This window comes from Gekko japonicus, unplaced genomic scaffold (assembly GCF_001447785.1).
Source record: "Gekko japonicus isolate JY-2015 unplaced genomic scaffold, Gekko_japonicus_V1.1 scaffold2919, whole genome shotgun sequence".
In the NCBI taxonomy this organism is placed as follows: Eukaryota; Metazoa; Chordata; class Lepidosauria; order Squamata; family Gekkonidae; genus Gekko; species Gekko japonicus.
The window spans coordinates 153,052-176,621 of NW_015165330.1; the positions used below are offsets into that span (position 1 = coordinate 153,052).

At 49.2% G+C, this 23,570-nt stretch overlaps 1 protein-coding gene across 1 annotated transcript in view; it reads left to right on the forward strand.

The window, feature by feature from the left end:
- LOC107109836 (complement C4-B-like) overlaps positions 1–23,570 on the forward strand; it is a gene marked incomplete at its 3' end in the record, with an annotated part of 70,630 nt that overhangs the window by 19,674 nt on the left and 27,386 nt on the right. The window contains exons 3-9 of the mRNA XM_015410548.1: positions 8,957–9,146; positions 10,550–10,620; positions 10,765–10,853; positions 13,408–13,490; positions 15,071–15,167; positions 18,163–18,268; positions 21,752–21,875. Coding sequence (XP_015266034.1) covers positions 8,957–9,146; positions 10,550–10,620; positions 10,765–10,853; positions 13,408–13,490; positions 15,071–15,167; positions 18,163–18,268; positions 21,752–21,875 — 760 coding nt within the window. The remainder of the gene's footprint in view (positions 1–8,956; positions 9,147–10,549; positions 10,621–10,764; positions 10,854–13,407; positions 13,491–15,070; positions 15,168–18,162; positions 18,269–21,751; positions 21,876–23,570) is intronic.

Genomic DNA, 23,570 nt, shown 5'->3' on the forward strand with positions numbered 1-23,570 from the left:
AAAAAGCGGGGGACCCCTGCCAAACCGGGGGGGGGGAGGTTGGCAATCCTACAGTGAGAAAGACACCAATTGACCAAGCAAGTAAACAAATAAAATTCCTCATACCAGTACCTATATGTTTGTCCACAGGGGCTAATATCAGCTACAGGGCTTTTTAAATGGAAGGGGCCATGTGCCTCAGTGATAGAGAATCTGCTTAGCATGCAGAAGGTCCTCAGCTCAATCCCTGGCACCTCCAGTTTAAAGGGCCGGGCAGGAGGTGATGTGCAAGACCTCTGCCTGAGACCCTGGAAAGCTACTGCCAGTCTGAGCAGACAATACTGACCTTGATGGACCAAAGGTGTGATTCAGTATAAGGCAGCTCCATGTGAGATGTGACTAGGGTTGCCAGACCCTGCTGGGGGCGGGGAAATGGCCACTTTTGGGGGGTGCTTCCCTGTGGACAGACAGCTAGCCAGCTGGGAGAAATCCCACCCTCCAAAATGACATTTTCCGGGCCATTTTTGGTAAAACTGGACGTCAGGTCCTGATGTCACCCAGAAGTGACGTAGGCACGTCCGGAGTGTCTGGTATTTGGGCAAACTCTGTGGTAAATTTGGCCAAATTTACCATAGAGTTTGTCCAAATACCAGAGTGCCACCCCCAGATGTCCCCAACGTGCCTATGTCACTTCTGAGTGACATCAGCACGTCGGAATGTGCACTAATGGTTTTATCAGAAGTGGCTCAAAACCACTTCCGGTCTTCCAGAAGTGGGACAGGAGCCTCCTGCCGGCTAGGTAAGTTCACCTGGCAACCCTACATGAGACAAATAGCGTGAGGGGAACCCACCCTTCATGCCAGGACCTCAGTTCTAATAAAAGAGAAAAATAATGCACAAATTTCAGTCACAACACCCCCCAGCTTTATAGCTGGTAGGGCTATGAGCCACTTCCCGATCCTCCCACCTTGAACAGCAGCAGTGTTAGTGCTGCAGAGCAACTGTGCAGTAGCACCTGAACCCTGAAGGTCAGGCCTAGGTGAGCAGATTTCCTCATCTGTTGTTGTCGGTCCCTACACCCGTGATTTATTGTCGCTCCCCAACTTGTTAATTCAAATGACACGCTTGGTGGCCTGGTACCAATCAGCAAAGCCGTGAGATGGAACACCGTTTTTTACTGACAGCCCTGCGTGCACAGAAATATTACTTGGAGGGGGGAAAAGAGGAAAGGAGGACTCCCTCCCTGCCCCTGCTAACTTCCCAACGGGAGCTGCTCAGAAGCAAAGCACTGCTGTGGGAAACAGAATGTGAGAAACAGTTTAAAAAGTTGAAAGGGGATGATTTGTAGGGGAGGGGTTGGCGGTTTGTAGTCCGCGGGTCCCCAGCATGGTGCCTGTGGGTACCACGGCAACAGCTGACAGCTTTCCTGGCTCCTGCCAAGTGTTTTTAGAAAGTCAGTGGGGGAAGGCGGGGCTTTTGGTCAGCTGGGCTTCTGACTGGCCATTGGAGAGCTGGCTGGCTGTGCATACTTTTTTTTAAAAAAAAAACTTGCTTTGGCAGCAGCTACCACAGTACAGGGCTCTTCACTGCATGACTTGAGGTAATGCAAGGAAATATTTCAAAAGCCTATGTTCCTTTAAAAGGCATCCCGTTAAGCACACCTTCTGCCTGAAATATCGAAGAGTTACTCGTCCAGTTATGAAGAACCTGACCCCCTGACATTTTGTGGTTGGCTTTGCCTCTCATAGCCAGGTACCTACTGGCAGGGGGACTTATTGGCAGGAAAACTAGGCCCAATCCAGTGACACAGCAACGGCCCCTTTCAAACAGCCTTTGTAATCCATTTTAGTAGCAGGTTGCTAATGGATTTTTTGTGTCATTTCAGACACAACCATTTTAGCAACTGGCTGCTAATGGATTTTATTTACCTGTTCATACAAAGCCACTTTCATCCAGTTAGCGAAGTGTGTGGTTGAGCCGTTTTTTTGAGGGAAACTGCCTTCTTCCATTTTCACCTCTGAATCTCTGTGGTGTGTTGTTTAAAATGTCCATAGCACTTCCTACAATGCTGCTTCCCCCTCCCTGCCCTTTTTCGCAGCGCGGTCTTCCTTGCACTTCCCCTCCCCCCAAAAACATTCTAAGTTGAGCACTGTTTTTGTTGTTGTTCAGTCGCACAGTCGAGTCCGACTCTTCGCGACCCCATGGACCACTTCACGCAAGGCCCTCCTGTCTTCCACCGTCCTCTGAAGTTTGCTCAATTTCATGTTCGTTGCATCTATGACACTGTCTAACCATCTCATCCTTTGCTGTCCCCGTCTTCCTTGACCTTCAATCTTTCCCAGCATCAGGGTCTTCTCCAGTGAGTGCTCCCTTTGCATTTGGTGGCCAAAGTATTTGAGCTTCAGTTTCATTATCTGGCCTTCCAGGGAACAGGGTTGATTTCTTTTAGGATTGACTGATTTGATCTTCTTGCAGTCCAAGGGACTCTCAAGAGTCTTCTCCAGCACCATAGTTCAAAAGAATCTATTCTTCGGCGCTCGGCCTTCCTTATAGTCCAACTCTCGCAGCCATACATGACTACTGGAAATACCATTGCTTTGACCATGCGGACTTTTGTTGACGGGGCGTTGGCTCTACTTTTTATCATGCTGTTTAGGTTCGCCATCGCTTTCCTCCCAAGGAGCAGGCGTCTTTTAATTTCATGGCTGCTGTCACAGTCTGCGGTGATCTTGGACCCCAGGAACGTGAAGTCTGTCACTACTTCCCGTACTCATTTTTGTTGCCCTTTTCTGCACTTTTTCCAATGCTATATCTTTCTTGAGGTGCGGTGACTAGAATAGTACACAATATTCTAAACGAGGACTGCATTATACATCTGGCTGTTAGAAAGCTATAGCTAAAAGTGCCATGTTCAGAGAAGGGTTGCCAAATTCCAGGCGAGGCCTGGAGATCTCCCAGAATCACAACTGATCTCCCAGAATGACAACTGGATCAGTCCCTCTAGAGATGAGGGCTGCTTTGGTGTGTGGACTCTAAGGTATTATACCCTCACGAGGCCCCTCCCCCTCCCCAAACCCTTCCCTCCCCAGGCTCCAACCCCCTAATCTCCAGGTATTTCCCCACCCAGATTTGCCAACTCTAGTTCAGAGAGCAATTTAGGGCTGCCAAGTCCCCCCGGGGGGTGGAAATCCCCCGGAAAACTCTATGGTTTTCCCTTGTATGGTCGTGGCCCCGCCCCCAGCGTGCCCGGCGTCATGACGTCACTTCCCTGTGATGTGCATGTGGCGTGCGCGCACATGCCGGGAGCCACCCCGGAGTCCCCCGTCGGCAAGGTAAGTCGGACTTGGCAACCCTAGAGCAATTGCTGTTTAACATTTGAAAACAAACTGTAGGTGTTTGAGAAAGGGGAAATGAAAGGTATAAGTGTGAGCAATATAAAAAAAAATTCTGTGAAGAGAGAGCCTTGTGCCAGGAGAGCCCTACGCTGAATGAAAGGAACAGATAGCAATTCAGAAAATTCATAAATGAAAGAAGAAAATTATATTAAGAATGAATATAATGGGTTTAGATAAGCCTCCCTGTTTAACGAAGCAACATACATTGCAATCCCAATGAGAAGGGGAGGAGATTGTGCTATTGTTAGCAAGCAGGGTTTGTCAACACAGTCTGGCATGGAGGTGTGTGAAAAAGAAATGAATGTTTCTGAAACAGATGAAAGAGCCACCTGAAACTTTATTGCCAAACAGGGAAGAACATCAATAACATAAAGGATGCCTGGTGAAGGGAAGGGAAGGAAACAAAGCATAACTATATAATTAAAAAGAGGTGTGAAAAATCAATAAGCAGTCCAGCAAACCAAAAACAAAATTGTTTTCCTAACGGAGTGTGTGTGTGTGGGGGGGGAGACAGCAACTGAGAGCAAAGGCAGTTGTGAGAGGAAAATTATTCAATTTCGCTTGAAGATACAATGCTTTAATAATAATGGGGAGAAACTAGGTGTTACCTTTTCGGCGAGTGGTGTCTGGATTTCCTCAGTCCAACTTGCATTCCCTGTAGTCACACACAGCATCTACATGAAATGTCACTTTAAAAATCAGAGGGAACCCTTTTCTTCTTGGAACTATGGTATGCGGGGAAGGGACTCCTGCTACCCTCTACACCATTTTGAGATGCTGAAATGGCCCCTTCGGAGAATTAATTCCATAACTTTGGAGCAATACGTGGAATGCCAAACATACCACTGATTTTGGTGTGGGCAGTTTTATATATACATGTCAATGTTGCCAGGGGTCATTTCGTAGAAAAAGAGGTGCAGGAGCTCATTAGCATAACTCATTAGCATGACTTATTTGCATACACCACACCCCCTGACATCACTGGAAGTGTGTCAGAAGGCAACACCCACCGCTCAGGCTCCACTGGACCGTTTTGGATTGTTAGCTATTGGGAAGGGGGGGGGCATGCAGATCTGTCCTCGCAGAGGAGGGAGAGCTTGTACCTGAATAAAACTTGGTCTTAAAGGTGCCACTGGATTGTTTTGGACCAGGGGGCCAGGGGGGCTCTGCAACTTACCTGGCTGCTTCTTGCTCTGACTGAGGGCTGCTGGGAGCAGGGGGCGGTGCTTGTTGCATGTGTCCGCCCCCTGGGCTCTTTACTGCCGGAGCTCCGCTCCTGTGTGCTCTGGCAGGAAATGACCCCTGAATGTTGCTGAGTTGAACCAGTTCAGATGTGAGGAGGACAGGGATGATAATTATATAATTGGGTTGGTTACAGCCAGCTTTTGCTCTCAATCTCACCCTGGCCAGTGAAGAGGAAAATGGATGGGGAAATTGGGGGTGGGGGGAATCAGTGTTGCTCAACACTGTGATGTCACTTCAATCGTGACTCGGATTTGTCCCAAAGCCTATGGCTGTATCATAGAGTTTGGGGCGAATGCCAGAGCATCACTGTTGGTGTGATGACATCATTTTCGGGTCACACTGGAAGCAGGCCTGTAGCTAGGCATTTTTCTGGGGGGGTGCTAATTAACTGAACTAATTAAATTAACTCCGTTAATTACCTTAAGGCAGCTGGGGAGGGAGAGAGGGGTGGCTTCCGCAGCCAGCACCCAAGTTTGTGCAGACAAAAAGGGTGGGCAGAGTTGAGTAAGGTTTAACGCCAGAGAGAGAGAGAGAGAGAAACTGCGAAGGCTGCAGCGGCTCCCTGACTACCACCCCACTCGCCTCACATCGCCTCCCTCCCACTGGGAACTTGCTCTCTGGAGCACTTCTCGCCTGGCCTCAGAAGAGCTCCTCCCCCACCACCCTGGAGTAGCATAGACCACAGTCCCTAATATTTATCCAAGTAACTTTGTGAGTCATTTAGTACACTGCAATATTGCCTGTGTAGAAATTCCCTGCTAAATCATTCAGTTTTGCATAGTTTTTGGCAGGGCTATTTTTGGGCAGGAACGCACAGGAACGGAGTTCCGTCTGGCTTCAGAGCTGGCCACACCCACTACAGCCACAACCTCTGCCTGTGTGGCTGCAGAGGGAGGGCCTACAGAGTGACACACACCCCCGGCTACTCCAAGGCGGGCGGGCCAGGGGGCCCCCTGGACGGATCAGGGAGCCATTTAAATGCCTCCCCGTGCCTTCCCCGGCCTGTCCAAGGGCCAGCTTGCCCGGGCAAGCCAAGGGAATGCATGGGGTGTGGCCTAATATGCTAATGAGTTTCTGTTATTGGGTGTGGCCTATTATGCTAATGAGTTCCTGATGGGCCTTTTCTACCCAAAAAGCCCTGGTTTTTGGCAAGCCAGGAAAACGGGAGCCTTCCTGACCTCCTCAGGCCGGGCCATTCCATAAGGTGGGAATCCACAATGAAGGAAGGATGTGCACAGGCAGCTGCTGATTATGCCCATTTGCACATTTGGCACCTGCAGAAGACCTTGCTCAGATGAGCAAAGCTGTCGTGGTGGTACGTAGGGGGAGAGGTGGTTTTGCAGATATGAAGGTCCAAGGCCATGAAGTGCTCTGTTATGTGATGGCCGATGCCTTAAACTGAGCCCGCTAACTGATGGGCAGCCAGTGGAGTGACTGCAGAATGGGAGAAATGGGTGTATCCTGTCGAGTTCCCAATAATTGCCAAGCTGCACCAACTGGAGTTTCCAAATTGATTTTTGAAGAGAGACCAATGTACAGTGCATTATAGTAATCTAGTCTCGATGTCATTGGGGCCAGGATCCAGGTGGCCAAGACAGCCGTATCAAGGTAAGGCTCATATAATATACATTCCAATCACACTGTAATGGAAACCAATCACAGTAAGTCTAAGGGACCGCCTCTTCCCGTATACGCCACGAAGAGCTTTACGCTCTAGTAAGCAACATCTCCTGGTGGTCCCTGGCCCAAGAGACGTCCGTCTAGCCTCGACCGGGGCCAGGGCCTTCTCTGCCCTGGCCCCCACCTGGTGGAACATGCTCCCCATCGAGATCAGGGCCCTGCGGGATCTCACTCAGTTCTGCAGGGCCTGCAAGATGGAGCTATTCCGCCAGGCTTTTGGTTGAGGCAGCGGGAGTCCAATATTCTTCAGAGAAAAGAAGAAATAGTGTGCTGTGCCATCAATAAAATGCTTCTTTGAAGATAGTAGACTGGTGTCATTTTCGGTTGTAATATACAAGCTTTAAAGTGCTTCTGTAGATAAGATATACAAAATGTTATATGCGTCTTGCTTTCAAGTAGTCACTTGCTTCCCAGTAGTTATATCCAAATATTTTCAAGCAGTAGATAGCAATTGTCCATCCTAGCCAAAACCCCAACCTTTTCACCAAGATGTCTTCATAGATGGACAATCGCAATACAATCGCCACATACAATATGAGATCATCTTTACATTTCACAGACAGCATTCATGTCTTCATAAAGGTTTCCAATGTGAATGTATATTTATACTTATGACTTGCTGAGATTGCACTCTTTATTATTCTTGAAATATATATTCTTGTTAATATAACCACTTTTTTCTGTATTACACAACTTTATTCCTGTGGTTCTCTCTTTATATTGTATTGTATCAAGGTAAGGGGCCATCTTTCTTGGGTCGGCTGAGTTGGAAGACAGTTTTATGTATCTGAAGAAGTGAGCATGCACACTAAAGCTTATTCCCAGAATAAAACATTGTTGGTCTTAAAGGCGCCACTGGACTCAAACTTTTTTTGCAGCTGCATTAACTTGCTTCTCCAGCAATAAGTTGAGTCCAGTATAATACCAAGGCTCTTAACTGAGTCAGCAAGGGTCAGCTGAACTCCATCAAAAGTGAAGAGCACAATGTCCTTCAAAATTTCCACCTTCCCAACCAGCAGTACGTCTGTCATTGCAGGATTTAGTTTCAATTTGTTCACTGTTAGTTTACCACAGCAACCAGGCAGTGATTTAGGACCTCTACTGTATCGCCAGGAGATCGGAATATATAAAGCTGGATATCTTTCATGACAACCAACCCTAAAAAATTTACATATAGGCCCCTTTCACATTACCATTCTAAACCAGGTGTTATCTGTTGCTGGGCCAGTTCTGGGTAAAGCAACGCAGGAATGGAGGTTATATACAGCCAAACATTAGGAAGAACTTCCTGACAGTGTGGTTCCTCAGTGGAACAGTCTTCTTCGGATGGTGGTGGGCTCTCCTTCTTTGGAGATTTTCAAATAGAGGCTAGATGGCCATCTGAGAGTTAGGCAGATCATGAGAGGGAGGGCAGGAAGGGTTGTCTCAGTGCTTAGTTCTCATGGCCCTTTCTTATATTCCCAAGGAAATGCTGATTGCCACTTTGGGGTCAGGAAGCAATTTTTCTCCAGGCCAGTTTGTCCAGGGATCCTGGAGGCTTTTTGCCATCTTCTGGGCATGCAGCAGGGGTCACTGGGGGCGTGGGGGGGAGGCATTTGTGAATTTCCTGCATTGTGTAGGGGGTTGGACTAGATGACCCTGTGGGTCCCTTCCAATTCTATGATTCTATTGTTCTAATTTCAATCCATTAATGAGCCATCCCTGAAGCAATCTGGCCATTTCAAACAGCACCACACTTACCCCCCACCCCCGGGCCCTTTTTTTGCCACATGATCTTCCTCAAACTTTTTTTGGAATGTTCAAAGTTGAGTGCTATAGTGGTGAAAAGGCATCTCAGTGGTACTGCTGTAGCACTGAAGTGCTATATTGCTTTAGCACTGTAGTGATCAACTTAGAATGTTAAAAAAGTTCACTGTGAAAAAGGGTGGCGGGGGAGAAGCAGATTGTAGGAAGCGCTATGGACATTTTAAACAGCACACCACAGGGATTCAGAAATGCAATGAAGAAGTGAAAATGAAAGAAAGCAATTTCCCTCAAAAATGGCTCAACCATGCTTTGCTAACCGAATGCAAGTGGCTTTGTATGAAAAGGTAAATAAAATCCATTGACGGCTGGTTGCTAAAACGGGTCTGTCTGAAATGACAAAAAAGAAAAAAATCCATTAGCAACCAGCTGCTAAAACAAAATACCAAGGCTGTTTGAAAGGGGGCATAGTTTTGAAACGTTTTCAAAAAAATTTCATGCAAGTGAGGCAAAGGCTGCTGTCAAAATTACCAAAGGCTGGACAAGATGTGTCCCAGGTCATTTTCAGCTCTGGAGCGGTGAAGTTCAGCCATGATCCTGGCTGCCAAAATGGGGGGGGGGTTGCTCCTCTCTTTGGCCTCATGCAGACTAACAGCAGAATAGTTGGTTGATTGAACATAGACCCTGCCACTTGAGACTACAAAACCCCTTCTTGGACAGTGAGAAGCATTCTAGTCTAGCTTTCCCAGTTCGTTTTCTACATGCAGGGATTTCACACCAAGTTTTACGAGAACCCTCGCCTGCAGTCAACAGTAGCTCCACCCTGGAGGATTTCCTGCTGTTTCTGTAAGAAGTGAGCCTTTGCTCTGTGTCTCCTCCTCTTCTCAGTCCCCCCCCCTTTCTTGTTCTCTCAGGTGACCCATAAACGTTTTGAGCAGTGCGGCTTGTCTACCCTGCGAAGAGACCGGTACATCCAACTTGTTGCTCGCAGCTCAGACCTCCCCAGTCCCAATGGCATCCAGACCCTCAACCTGCGTTGGAGCACTCGCCGGGGGTACCTGTTTGTACAAACAGACAAGCCCATCTATACTCCTGGGGGAAAGGGTGAGTCCCACCTGTACCCCTCCAAATAGTTGCACAATGTTCTCTTTATGTTAGTGTTGTCATTCTCTCCCCCCCACCCCATCCCTTGGCAGGCTGTGTAAGTCAAAAGAGAGTCTTCAGAAAGTTATCTGTTGGATTCTGGCCTGCCCATAGTTGCTCATCCACTGCTCTGGGGGGAAACAAATATACAGATACCTTTAAGTTTTCCTCAGGAACGGTAAACGTTTCTTGGGTGTGGCTTTTTTTTAAGAGAGAAAAAGATTAAAGAGCTCTTTTCTTTCCTACGCTGTTCCCCTCCTTGCAAATGCCGTCCTGTTGGACTGCGTTATGTACACACACACACTTTCAAATTTAGAAATAAAGATATATACAGAATACAGATCTCTTTGTTTGAGTAATATATGGCATTGATTTAGTGAGACTCATGGGCTGTGAATAAAGACTGTCCCGATTCATAATTCAGTGAGACAAGTAAAGGTAAAGGTTCCCTTGCTCGAAAGCCAGTTGAGTCCGACTCTAGGGATGCGGTGCTCATCTCCGTTTCAAAGCTGAAGAGCCAGCGCTGTCCGAAGACGTTTCCGTGGTCATGTGGCCGGCATGACTAAACACCAAGGCGCACGGAACGCTGTTACCTTCCCACTGAAGTGGTACCTATTTGCAATTTTTTGCTTTCGAACTGCTAGGTTGGCAGGAGTTGGAGCTAGAGATGGGAGCTCACTCCATCATACGGCACCCGGGTCTCGAACTGCTGAACTACTGACCTTCCACAGCCTGCAGTTCAGCGTCTTTCAAATTTAGAAATAAAGATATATACAGAATACAGATCTCTTTGTTTGAGTAATATATGACATTGATTTAGTGAGACTCATGGGCTGTGAATAAAGACTGCCCCAATTCATAATTCAGTGAGACAAGTAGAGTACAAATAATATTCACCAGCTCACTAAGTTGTTGTACTAGAAATGATATATCTTGATCAGGGAGGGGCTATGGCTCAGAGCCTCCCCTTGGCATGCAGAAGGTCCCAGGTTCAGTCCTCGGCATCTCCAGTTACAAAGGACCAGGTGAGGCGAAAGACCTCTTCTGCCCGAGACCCAGGAGAGCTGCTGCCAGCCTGAGTAGGCGATACTGACCTTGGTGGACCCAGGGTCTGATTCAGTAGAAGGCAGCTTCATTTGTCCATGTGTTGCCCATATAAATACAAGCCCCCCAACCGACCTAACATGGTCCTCTTGTTGTAAATGACAAAAACATACCATAGTTATTCCTGCTATTTAAGAAGTAAATAATGATTTTAATATTTTAATACAGAAAGGAAAGGAAAAGTATCTGGGTGCTTGTCTGGCTCTGGATATGCCTTTACTGTCTTCTTCGCCCTTATTTTTTGGATCCTTTCATTCCAGTGAATTTCCGAATCTTTGCCCTGGACCAGAAGCTGAGGCCAACCTTCGAACCCGTCCTCATCACCGTTCAGGTAACTTTGGAAGCTGTTTGAGTTTCTTTGCCAATTCATGAAAAAAATTACTGTTGCAGCTTGAAGAGAACAGATGGGAAACCTTGATGCTTTTACGAAGCCATTGAAGAAACCCCTCTCTTCCTATCTTTCTGTTGCCATTAGAACCCGCGGGGTCTTCAGGTCCGGAAAGATCAGCGTGCGGCCGTGGATTCCGTTATAAAGGACCAACTGACAATTCCTGCAATCACCGAGTAAGCTCCACCCGCTGTGCAACCGCGGCTGGCCCTTCTACCCACCCAACTGGCAGCTGCTTCGGACAGCAGGACCCCACAACGTCCAGGCTAACCTAGCCCCTTTTGCCTTCACAGCATGGTACAGGGGTTCCCAACGTGGTCCCCGTGGGCACCGTAGCCCCTGCCAACACCTTCCTTGATGCCTGCCGAGCAATTTTAGAAAATAAATGGGGCCAGGTGTGGCTTTTGAATATCAAGGGTTCTGATTGGCCACTGGAGATGTGATTGGCTGTGCAGATTTTTTAAAACATTGCTCTGGCAGCAGCTTAGGGCTGCCAAATCCCCCCGGGGGGCGGATTCCCCCCCCCCGCTTTGGAGGCCCGATTTCCGACGCCGCGGAATCGGGCCCCGGGGGAAACCCCACCCCGGCGTCCACGTCAGCCAGATGTGACGTGTGACGCTGGGCACGCTGGGGGCGGGGCCACAGCCATTTGAGGGGAAAACTCTATGTTTTCCCCTCAAATGGCTGTGGCCCTGCCTCCAGCGTGCCCGGCGTCACACGTCCCATCCGGCTGACGTGCATGCGGCATGCGCGCGCATGCTCAGGAACGCCAGCCGGGAGCCCCCCGCCGCCAGGTAAAACACATTTGGCAACCCTACAGCAGCTGCCCCCACTGCACAAGGACCTTCACTGTGGTAGTCGTTTTGTGGCTGGCTCCACCTCCCGTGGCAGCCATTTTGTGTCAGACTTGCAGTGTGCCCACAGGATCAAAAAGTTGGGGACCGCTGGCATCATAACCGAGGGCCAAGCTAGATGTGATGGCATCTTCCAGGGCCAGTGTGTAATGTAGTGGTTAATAGCAGTGGACTCTAATCTGGACAAGCAGGTGTGATTCCCTACTCCTCCTCCACATGAGGCCTGCTGGCTGGTCACTGTTCTCTCAGAGATCTCTCAGCCCCACCTACCTCACAAGGTGCGCTTTGTGGGGTGAGGAAGGGAAGGAGATTGTAGGCCCCTTTGAGACTCCTCACGGTAGCAGGGTATAGAAACCAACTCTTCTTCTTGAGAGCCAGCATGGTGTAGTGGTTAAGTGCGGCAGATTCTAATGATTCCCCACTCCTCCTCCACCGGAAGCCAGCTGGGTGACCTCGGGCCAGTCCCAGTTCTCTCACAACTCTCTCAGCCCCACCTACCGCACAAGGTGCCTGATGTGGGGAGAGGAAGGGCAAGGTGATTGTAAGCTGCATTGAAACTCCTTAGAGTAGAGAAAAGCAGGCTATAAAAGCAGGCTTATTCTTCATGGCTGCCATGAGGATGCTGGTGCCTTTTAAAACTGATTTTAAAATTCTGCAAGGCCAGGACGTTCTTGTCTCCCCCCCCCCCCCGTGCCTTTTCAAGTGCTGAAATAAGGTGGGGGGGGGGCACTTGATAAAGCATGCTCTCACTGCTCCATCAGGCAGGAGCAGCAGCAGCAGGGACCTGGTGGGCTGGGAACAGGAGGCTACTTGCCATGATAGGCAAAGTGGTACCACTGTATGTACACATGGAGCTGCCTTATACCGAGCCATTCTATTGGTCCATCACGGTCAGTATTGTCTACTCAGGCTGGCAGTGGCTCTCCAGGGACTCAGGCTGAGGTCTTTCACATCACCTTCGACCTGGTGCTTTCAATTGGAGATGCCAGGAATTGAACCTGGGACCTTCTGCGTGCCAAGCAGTTGCTCTACCACTGAGCCACAGCCCCTCTAATGCAAGGCTGGAGCACCCTTCGGCATGCTGAACTAGTTTTATTTATCTATTTTATTTTTATTTTTTTTTCGATTTATACCCCGCCCTCCCCACCAAGGCAAGCTCAGGGCGGCTTACACAAGGTAAATACATAATAATCAGGGCTCTAGTCGGGGGGGAGCTCTCAGGTACGGAGCTCCGGAAGAGAACCTCTAGGGGGCGGGGCGGTCACGTGGTGAAGCCCCGCCCCCTTCTTTACCCCGCCCTCTGCTTCGATCCTCATTCCGTTTGGGAATGAGGATGAAGCAGGAGGGTAAGTAGCCGGGCCTTCTGACACACTTCCGGTGATGTCAGGGGGTGTGGCCTTCTGTCACTTCCGGTGATGTCAGGGGGCGTGGCATATGCAAATAAGTTATGCTAATGAGTTATGCTAATGAGCTCCGGCAGCTCTTTTTCTACAACAAGACCCCTGATAATAATAATCAAATTACCATAAAACATCTCAAAACAGCTCATTAAAAACAACACAATATTAAAGTGCTAGCAGCGTTCTCTTGACGTCGTAAAGATGGCTGTACCACAGGAGTGCAAATCAGAATTTTTCTAAATGTTCAGCTCGCTGATCTTCGCAGGTACAATCGGCGGGCACAGGCAGTCAGTAGGAAACCAAGGGCCAGGCTCTATAGGTTTCAGTTGCTATTGATAATGGTGGCAGCTCCTAGTTGAAGGCCTGGTGGAAGAGCTCCGGCTTGCAGGCCCTGCGGAACTGTCAAAGGTTTTCTGGGTTCTGCCCAATGCACTGGCTCAATTTCACCCTGCCGTCTTTGTCTTCCTCTTTTCCAGGCCTGGCATTTGGCGAATAACAGCCCAGTTTGCTGATGTCCCGGGTTCCAACATGACCACAGAGTTTGAGGTGAAAAAATATGGTAGGTTCAGTGTGTGTGTGTGTGTGTGTCTTTTTTCTTTTTTTGGCCAAAATTCAACAGGTACTTTTCCATTCACTGTATCTAATTGCACAGAGGTGGTTCTGCAGAACTAGGCACTATGGTTGGGGGTTGTGCAAACTGAACATAAGAACATAGAGGTGCCAATGCTGAATCAGGCCAATGGCCCATCCAGTCCAGCACTCTGTCACACAGTGGCCAAAAATACCAGGTGCCATCAGGAGGTCCATCAGTGGGGCCAGGATACTAGAAGCCCCCCCCCCACTGTTGACCCCCCCCACCCCAAGCACCAAGAATACAGAGCATCACCTGCCCCAGACTGAGAGTGAACTCGCATATTTGCTGGTGAACCCTCAGGTTTGCAGAACAACCTAACTTTATAACCCATTCCCCCCACATTGGGGATAATCCCTCCACAAAATTACTGGCAGATGGTGTGATGGCTATGAGGAAAGCAAAGCAGCTGGAGTTCAAGCACCATTCTGAGTTGCAGTAGAAGCCACAATGCACCCTGAGGCACCTGCCATGGGACTTGCCGTGGGACTTGGATGTGATGGCCAAGAAGAGGAGAAGGCAGCAGTGGGGGCATGGTGATGAGCAAAGTGGATTAGAACCCAGGACCAGTTCCAGGTTTTGAGGGTGGTTCTAGACAGACAATGCTCACGGACACCCCTGTCCTCCTCTGACTACCACTAGGACCGGACGCCTACTCATGCCTCCCTTTGAGCATACCCTTCTCACTGACCGTATGTCCTTTCCCTTGATGGTGCCAGGTGGTATGTGGAATACCACCACTGTGCCCACCAGGAATGTCACCATTGTATACCACCTGTATGTCCATCCCTGGTAGCATGTAGTTGGGGGGGGGGACTCTGTGGCAATGGGCCTTACCAGGTGTTACATGTGGAATTCACTGCTACAGGAAGTGGTTGGCAGCTACAAAGACAGACAGCTTCAAAGGGGATTGGATAAATATGTGGAGCAGAGGTCCATCAGTGGCTCTTGGCCACAAGGTGTAGATGGAACACACTGTCTGGGACAGTGATGCTCTGTCTTCTTGGCGCTTGGGGGGGGGGGGCAAACAGTGGGAGGGCTTCTGGCGTTCTGGCCCTGGCTGGGGGACCTCCTGATGGCACTTGGGTTTTAAAAATAGAAAACTGAGCAGCTTACCATGAATAACAGAATTTAGAGTAAAAATACTATAAAGGTGGTATTAAAAGATCAACCCCGTAATGAAAAGCCTGGGTAAACAAATGTTTTTGGCCTGGCACCCAAAAAAAGAGTAACATTCCCTGATGACAGAAGACACATACAGACCAGCCATGGATGATACAGCTAAAGTCATCAACTAATCGTATCAGGGATCAGGTCAACAACTTCACCCTAATTGTTAACATTAAAAATGACATTGATGTTAAACATAGGCCCCTTTGTGGTGCTTTTAATAAATAATCACAAATGCAAAAAAAAAGTAGTGAAAAATGGCATAGGTTGCTCGCAGGGGGATAAAGGGCCAGCTGCATTTGCAAAATATATGCGTGTCATCGTCTTCTTCCCATTAGTGCTTCCTAATTTTGAGGTGACGATTATCCCGAAACGGAAATACTTTCTCCTCTCAGGACAGCAGGACTCTGATTTGCAAATTGACCTTCAGGCTAAGTAAGTGGCACTTGGAGACTCCTCTGTTTCAGATGTGTTTGTTATGTGGGAGTGGGGGCTGAGGTTTCCATGAAGGGGAGGAGAGATCGTCAGCAGGGTTAAAAGCCTGGACTGTGGAAAAGCGGTCTAGTTTTGACCTATAGTTAATTTTTGTATCCTTCATGAGAAACAGAGCAATGTTACCAAAGCAGGTCAAATAGTTCACAGTCCAGGGGTCGTTTCGTAGAAAAAGAGCTAGGGGAACTCATTAGCATAACTCATTAGCATATGCTACACCCCCTGACATAACCGGAAGTGTGTCATAAGGCCACACCCCCTGACATCACCGGAAGTGTGTCATAAGGCCACACACCCCACCCCCAATGGTCCCGGCCGCTACCGCCAGCCTTGCAGCTCCACTGCCGAACCCCATGAGGGGCCCGGTGGTGGACCTGCAAGGCCGGTGGGAGTGCAAGGAAGCCCCGCAAAGGCCCTCCCTGGCCCCAGGCAGGCAGGGGTGGGGAGAGGCAGGGAGGAAGCAACTTACCCTCCCTCTTCTCCTGCCTCCTCCTGGCTGAATGAGGGCCGGAAGCGGGGCAGCCGGAAGCAGGGGGCGGGGCTTCGTCATGTTCCCTGCCCCCTGTACCTCACCCGGGGGAACTGCGATCCCTCGTGATCCCCCCCGAAATGACCTCTGGTTCACACTGCCGCCACCCTTTCCCCCAGTCAATGGGTTTGTGCCATAGGGTTGCTAACCTCCCGGTGGGACCCTGGAAATCTTCCAGAATTACAACTGATCTCTACAACTGGTCTGTCCCCCTGGAGCAAAGGGCTGCTTCGGAGGGTGGACTCTGTGGCATTATATCTGGCTGAGATCCCTCCCCTCTCCAAACCCTGCCCTCCCCATAGGTGTACCAGCCTCCAGGTAGGACCTGGAGATCCCCTGGAATTTCAGGTCATCTCCAGAGTCCAGAGTCCCCTCTAAGCTGAGTGAGTGTGAGCTAGCTCACAGTTGTTTAGGCTCCGGCTCACACATTTTTGTCTTTGCTCAGGAAGGATGGCTCCAGAGCAAACTATTTAATGCAGTAGCCCTAATGGCTCGCTCACAACTTTAATGCCAGTAGCTCACAAAGTAGAATTTTTGCTCACGAGACTCCACAGCTTAGAGGGAGCATTGTTCCAGACTACAGAGAACATTTCACCTGGAGAAAATGGATGCTTTGGAAGGTGAACTCTGTGGCATTACACCTCACCAAAGCCCTTCAAAAAACCTGGCCCTTTCCATAGGGGTGTCAGCCTCCAGGTGGGACCAGCTCATCTCCAGAGTACAGAGGTCAGTTCCCCTGGAGAAAATGGATGCTTTGGAGGGTGGACTCCAGGGCATTGTACCCTGTCCTCCCCAGGCTCCATCCCCAATTCTCTGGGAGTTTCGCAACCTGGAGCTGGTAACCCTATCACTCCACCCCCCCACCAGTGGCCAGGGGGGACCTGGCAACCCTACCTCCCAAGACTCCATCCCAAAATCTCCAGGAATTTCCCAACCATGACTGTGCAGGCCTACCAAGAAGCAATGAAGGCAGCAGTGACCCAACCAGAGCAAGATGATCTATCAGAGCTCAGTTTGTTGGTATGTTATAGACACAGGTTTTGGGGGGTTTTTTTAAGGGAGGAAGCATTCCACACTGATATCCTTTGAGATCCATTTTTAAAATTTTACATATATCCACTCTCCTTGTGTAAAGTCGCTAAGTTGGTCAGCAAATACAGGTGCTCTTGAAGGGAAATCGTATGGTGGGAAAATGAGGCAGGGGAGAGATAAGCATATACCTTTTGGCCATAAATCTGTTGGAAGTGCAGGACTGCACGCTGTCTACTACCTCAGACTTCAGAGACAGCACCATAGATTTAGTTAGATAGAAAGGGGTCAGGACATACAGAGCATCCTTTCCTTCTTGCTATCTGATACCACCTCTTTGAAGTAGGATGCTATTCTTAGGGACAAGACTTCCTTCCTTCCGGCTTAATCTCTCTCTCTCACACACACACTAAGAAGGAGCACACTCTCCAACTCTGGCAACATGGATGCAGGACATACAGACCAATTTCCCACAAGTCGCTGCTCCGCCCTCTTTCTTCCCTTCCCCTGATTGTATTTGTCAATTTCCCACTACTTGCTGCGCGGCTGCATTTTGACTCACAGCTTTGCCGAATTTCCCCCGCGTCTTCTTGATCCTGTTTTATGACGAATACAATCGGGGGAAAGGGAATAGCAAGGGCGGAGCAGCGGCTTGTGGGAAATCAGTCACATTCTGCATCTCACCTATACTATCTACAATGTGGGTCTCTGAATAAAGTACTCTTATTAGTTTAAAACTGACAAGTGGCTCTGTGTAACTTTGTGTCTCTGCCAGGGGTCGTTTAGTAGAAAAAGAGCTAGGGGAACTCATTAGCATAACTCATTAGCACATGCCACACCCCCTGACATCACCGGAAGTGTGTCATAAGGCCACACCCCCTGACATCACCGGAAGTGTGTCATAAGGCCACACACACCACCCCCAACAGTCCCGGCCGCCGCCGCCAGCCTTGCAGCTCCACTGCCGAACCCCATGAGGGGCCCGGCGGTGGACCTGCAAGGCCGGCGGGAGTGCAAGGAAGCCCCGCGAAGGCCCTCCCTGGCCCCAGGCAGGCAGGGGTGGGGAGAGGCAGGGAGGAAGCAACTTACCCTCCCTCTTCTCCTGTCTCCTCCTGACTGAATGAGGGCCGGAAGCAGGGGGCGGGGCTTCGTCATGTGCCCCACCCCCCGTACCTCACCCAGGGGAACTGCGATCCCCCACGATCCCCCCGAAATGACCTCTGATCTCTGCTATCACACATAGTACTGAGAAGCTGCTGCCTTGTACACTCTGCTACGTAATAGAGATCCCTGGCTATATCATACTAGTGAACCTAGCAATATCAGCCTCTCATCCTGAAGCTAATCCTCTGAATTCTCCCTGGATTCCTCCCTGAACAGATTCTTCTATGGGAAGGGTGTCAGCGGCACAGCCTATGTGCGATTTGGTGTGAGAGATGAGAATGGGGAGAAAACTCTTATCCCAGGACTGGAGCAACAAGTTTCGGTAAGAGAACACAGATATCTCTGCACCTCTGCTGCTCTCAGTGTCCCATTTTAAGATTGCCGACCAGCCTGGAGAGAGAGAGAAAGCCCTGTCTTTTGAATAGAGGCTTAATGTGTGGAAGTGGGCAGGGGAAACTTTTCCTGGCAGGGAGGGAGGTAAGCAGCGTCACTTGGTAAATAACAGCCCATTAAGAGGCCAGGTCTCTAGGTTGTTGGTACTCTTCCTAAATCCCACTTTGCAAGACTCGAGCAAGACTGTCAATGACAGGACATTTTGGAGGTCATTAATTCACAGGGTTGCCGTAAGTCAGAAGCTACTTGAAGGCACATAACACACAAATACGCACATTAGGTACATGGTTCCTAAAGTGAGGAATGTTGGGATTCCGGTCTGCGGGGAAGCCACATTCTCTGCCCGGAGGTTTTTGTTCTGTTTCCAGACAAGTGTGGAACTAGCAGCACAATCCTTGTGCAAGTCCATGGGTTTCATAAGAACATAAAAGAAGCCATGTTGTATAAGGCCAATGGCCCACCCAGTCCAACACTCTGTGTCACACAGTGGCCAAAACCCAGGTGCCATCAGGAGATCTACCAGTGTGGCCAGAACTCCAGAAGCCCTCCCACTGCTGCCCCCCAAGCACCAAGACTAAAGAGCATCACTGTCCCAGACAGAGCGTTTCCTCTATACCGTGCGGCTAATAGCCACTCATGGACCTCTGCTCCATATGTTTATCTAATTTTGTCTTGAAGCTGTCTATGCTTGTAGCCGCCACCTCTTCCTGTGGCAGTGAATCCCACATGTCACTTTGGGTGAAGAAGTACTTCCTTTTCAGTGGTCTCAGAAAGGTGCAAGAGGGAAGGTGGCATGGTATAGCCCAATCTCAGATCTTGAAGGCTAAGCAGGGTTGGTATGTGAAAGGGAGATCACCAAGGAAGGCTCTGCAGAGGAAGGCAATGGCAAACCGCCTTTGCTTCTCAACTTGCCTTGAAAGCCCCTTGCTGGGGCTGTGACTTGACAGACTTTACACACACAGAGAAAGGTGCAACTTCTTAGGATTGCACTGTACAGTTCTCTGTACTGGCTCAAAATGCTCTCTTTTACTGAGCCCTGGAACTGAAAAGAGGCGCAAGAGGTGGACTGGTTCAACTCCTAAAATTCTGGCCAGCTACTAATTCTTTTTAAAATCAAGAGTTATTTTCTGAATTGAGCAAGGGCTGATGGGCCAGCAGTATCAGCTTCCCCTACAGACTCCCACTTCAGCCAGGCCACAGGCAAATGGATCCTTAGGGCAGTTCTCAGACTGGTTTGGGGCCCAAAATGTGGGGTTGCAACCAGTGTTCCCTCTAAGCTTAGTGTGAGCTAGCTCACAGTTTTTTAGCCTCTGGCTCACACATTTTTGTCTTTGCTCAGGGAGGATGGCTCCAGAGCAAACTGATTCATGCAGCAGCCAAATCGCTTGCTCACAACTTTAATGCCAGCAGCTCACAAAGTAGAATTTTTGCTCACAAGACTCCACAGCTTAGAGGGAACATTGGGGTGGATTGCAAGGTCAGGAGGGAAGAGGGTGAGCTGGGAGAATTTGAGTTCGTGTCTGAATAAAGAGTACATTGGCCTGGAAATGCAGCCGACTGCTCAGTAATGCTGTATATTTATAAGCAGGGGTCGTTTCGTAGAAAAAGAGATAGGGGAACTCATTAGCATAACTCATTAGCATATGCCACACACCCTGACATCACCGGAAGTATGTCATGAGGCCACACCCCCTGAATGCGCTCGCCCGCTTCGGGAGAGGGGATCAAAGTGTAATACAAGCCTCCTCCGAGACTTGATCACACCAATCTCAACTCTCTCTTGGGTCTTGATGCCTGCCAGTCATTCCCCCTGCCTGGGGGAAGCCGCGTTGGACCAAAATACAGTCCAAACTGCTGTAAGGAACACCCGTCCACCCTGAGCACTTACAGGGTGCGTCAAATCGCCATTTTACCCCGACCGGAAGCAGGGGGCGGGGCTTCATCGTGTGCCCCGCCCCCTGTACCTCACCCGGGGGAACTGTGTTCCCCCGCGTTCCCCCCCGAAATGACCCCTGTTTATAAGCATTAAAAATGAAGGATAACATATCAACTTAATCGGTGCAAGATTCTTTCATAAGGGAGGGTGAAAGGGGTTCGTAGTCACTTGGCAAGTGGGTCTGGAAAGGGAGATGAAGTTTAGAACATTTTTCCACTTCAGAAATGTATCATAGTGTTAGTGATGCCAACTCCAGGTTGGGAAATCTTGGAAGTCTGGGGGTGGAGCCTGAGGAGGGAGGGGTTTGGGGAAGGGGTATAATGCCTTAGGGTCCATCCTCCAAAGCAGCCGTTCCCCCCCCCCAGGGAAACTAATCTCTGTCGCCTGGAGATCAGTTGCAATTTCAGGAGATCTTAGGGTAGCCGCATCCCTTGGGCCTGCTGGTGGGGGATGGGGGTGAACTTACCGGGAGTGGGGAGAAACGCTGAAAATAAATGTGATGTGCCTGCATGACCCGGAAGTGACGTAGGCATGTCAGGGATATCCAGGGGTCGTTTCGTAGAAAAAGAGCTAGGGGAACTCATTAGCATAACTCATTAGCATATGCCACACCCCCTGACATCACCGGAAGTGTGTCATAAGGCCACACACCCCGCCCCCAACGGTCCCGGCTGCCGCCGCCGGCCTTGCAGCTCCACTGCCGAGCCCCATGAGGGGCCTGGCGGTGGACCTGCAAGGCCGGCGGGAGTGCAAGGAAGCCCCGCGACGGTCCTCCCTGGCCCCAGGCAGGGGTGGGGAGAGGCAGGGAGGAAGCAACTTACCCTCCCTCTTCTCCTGCCTCCTCCTGGCTGAATGAGGGCCGGAAGCGGGGCGGCCGGAAGCAGGGGGCGGGGCTTCGTCATGTGCCCCGCCCCTGTACCTCACCCGGGGGAACTGCGATCCCCCGTGATCCCTCCCGAAATGACCTCTGGGGATATCAGAGGCCTCTCTGGTTTGGGGGCAAAATTCTATGGCACAATTAGCTTCTATCATAGAATTTTGTCCAAAAAGCAGAGTGTTGCCCCGCAACGTCCCCGACGTGCCTACGTCACTTCTGGGTCATGTAGGTACATTGTACTTAATTTCTGCATTTTTCCCTGTTGGGAGGGGGGTAATTCCCCCCACAGGCCCGGCTGGCAGCGGAGAGGTGGGCCCTGAAAGTGGGAGATCTCCAACCCGATCCCTAGGAGATCTCCAGGGCCCACTTTGAGCTTGGCAACCCAATGCACCAGGCCTACATCTGACCCTGGACAGGCCCCGGATTGACTCCAGTTCCTTCTCTCCCTGGATTTGTTTCTCTTGACAGACCCTGAAACCTTAGTCTCCTCCCCTCTCTCTGCCTCAAGACCCAGTAAAGTCATGTGTATACTTTAATCGGTGTACAATATAACTGAATCTTATTTCCCCCATCTCCACCCTAATTTCAATTTACATCAGGTGGTCGACGGCCATGCCTCAGTGACCCTAAAACGCAGCCTCCTCGCAAACAAGCTGGGGCACCCCCTAGAGGACCTAAATGGAACATCACTCTACATCACGGCCACTGTCATAGAGACAGCAAGTGAGTCTGGAAATGGGAATACTTATCTGCTCACCTGTTTCTACACCGCGGCATCGTATATTCTAGTGTTTCGTTTTTCCCTGAGGTCGTTCTCCTTTCTTAGAACCCTAGTGAAGTTTGCATTAATTTTTAAGCAACAGAGTTTTGAACTGAGTTTAATTGACAATTTATTATCATGGAGTTATTTTATGTGTGTTATTAATTGTACAGATTTTGTGACAATTTTTGTATTTCAGTACATTAGTTTATATTTTCATTTTGGATTCCTTTTTCTCATTTAACATTGAGAACCTGTTCCCCCCTCCTTTTTTGTTTGTCTTTATCAGATGGACTTGAACCAAACATGGTGTGGGGTTGTTTTTTTTTGGGGGGGGGGTAGCCATCAGCTTGACCAAAAAAATTCACTTCGGAAAGACACGGAAGAGCACATTTCAGTACCAAAATCATAGCATTCAGAAGATTCAGCACAGTTTGTAGCCTTACTATAGACTTTTATAGCATGATCAGCTGACAAAAATCCCACAGTTATTATTTTCCACCTAATCTTTTAGCTAATCAGTGAAGGCTTAAGCAGAATTTCATTATTCTGAGCACAATGAAGTCACTTCACTTAGAAGTTATTTCAAAATTTGACTAAAACAGTCTTTTTTTTTTTGCTCTCAGGATGGAAAAAGAGACAATATCTATTCTCCACACTTTATTCTCATGCCTGGAAGACGTATTTATTTTATTTCTATTGTTTTATTTCCGTTTTTGTCCCACTTTCCTCCCCAATGAGGACCCAGAGTGGCTTACAACATTCTCCCCTGACCCCTTCTCCATTTTATCAGCATAACAACTGCCCTCTGAGGTAGGTTAGGCTTGAGTGTAGGTGACTGGGCCAAGGTCACTCAGCGAGTTTCTGTCCTGGTCTCCCAGATCCTATTCTGACATTTTGTACGGAATAATAAAACAAGGAGAAGAATAAAATGAAATCCATAACAACAAAGAAGTGTCAGAAAAGCAGGCACAGCAGGTCGAAATCAGACGCCTTCAGTGCTACAGTGGCTACTTGTCGATGACAAAAGGGGAAAAGGGAACTGCCACATTTTGAGGCAGTCAACCTCTGAATCCCAGACCCAGGAGGCAACCTCAGGGGAAGGCCTCGGCCTCTACGCCCTGTTGCTGGCTGTCCAGAGGAACTAGTTGGCCACTGTGTAAGACAGGAGGCTGAACTAGATGGGCTATTGGTCTGATCCAGCAGGGCTATTTATGTTCTTAGAGGTCTGCCTTTTAACAAAGAAGTTAACCAGTCTGTATTGGACAAGAAAAACAGCTGTGGACTGCCTGTTTGTTTTCCGCTGTGCTGTCGCTGAGAAGTGCCCCAGCTTGGGGTATATGGTGTCCTACCTAGCCAGCCTGCCTGCTTTTTACAAGCTCTGTCTTTTCCATGGAGTCAAGGGACTGCCTTGACGTTTAGTGTGTGTGGATATCCCATTCATGTGTGTCAGTCTGAGGGCCAAACCGGCCAGTATATTTGGAGCTTCCAGGTTTTTTTTTTAAAAAAAATCTATCACAACTTATCATGAGGAGCAGAGAGGTTTGAACCTGACCTTTGTCTCACAAACAGTGCTGTTGAAATGGCCTTAAGGAGCCACTGTTTGCTGTCTTGAGGTAAACATACAAATAATTCAGGGCTATTTTTGGGCAGGAATG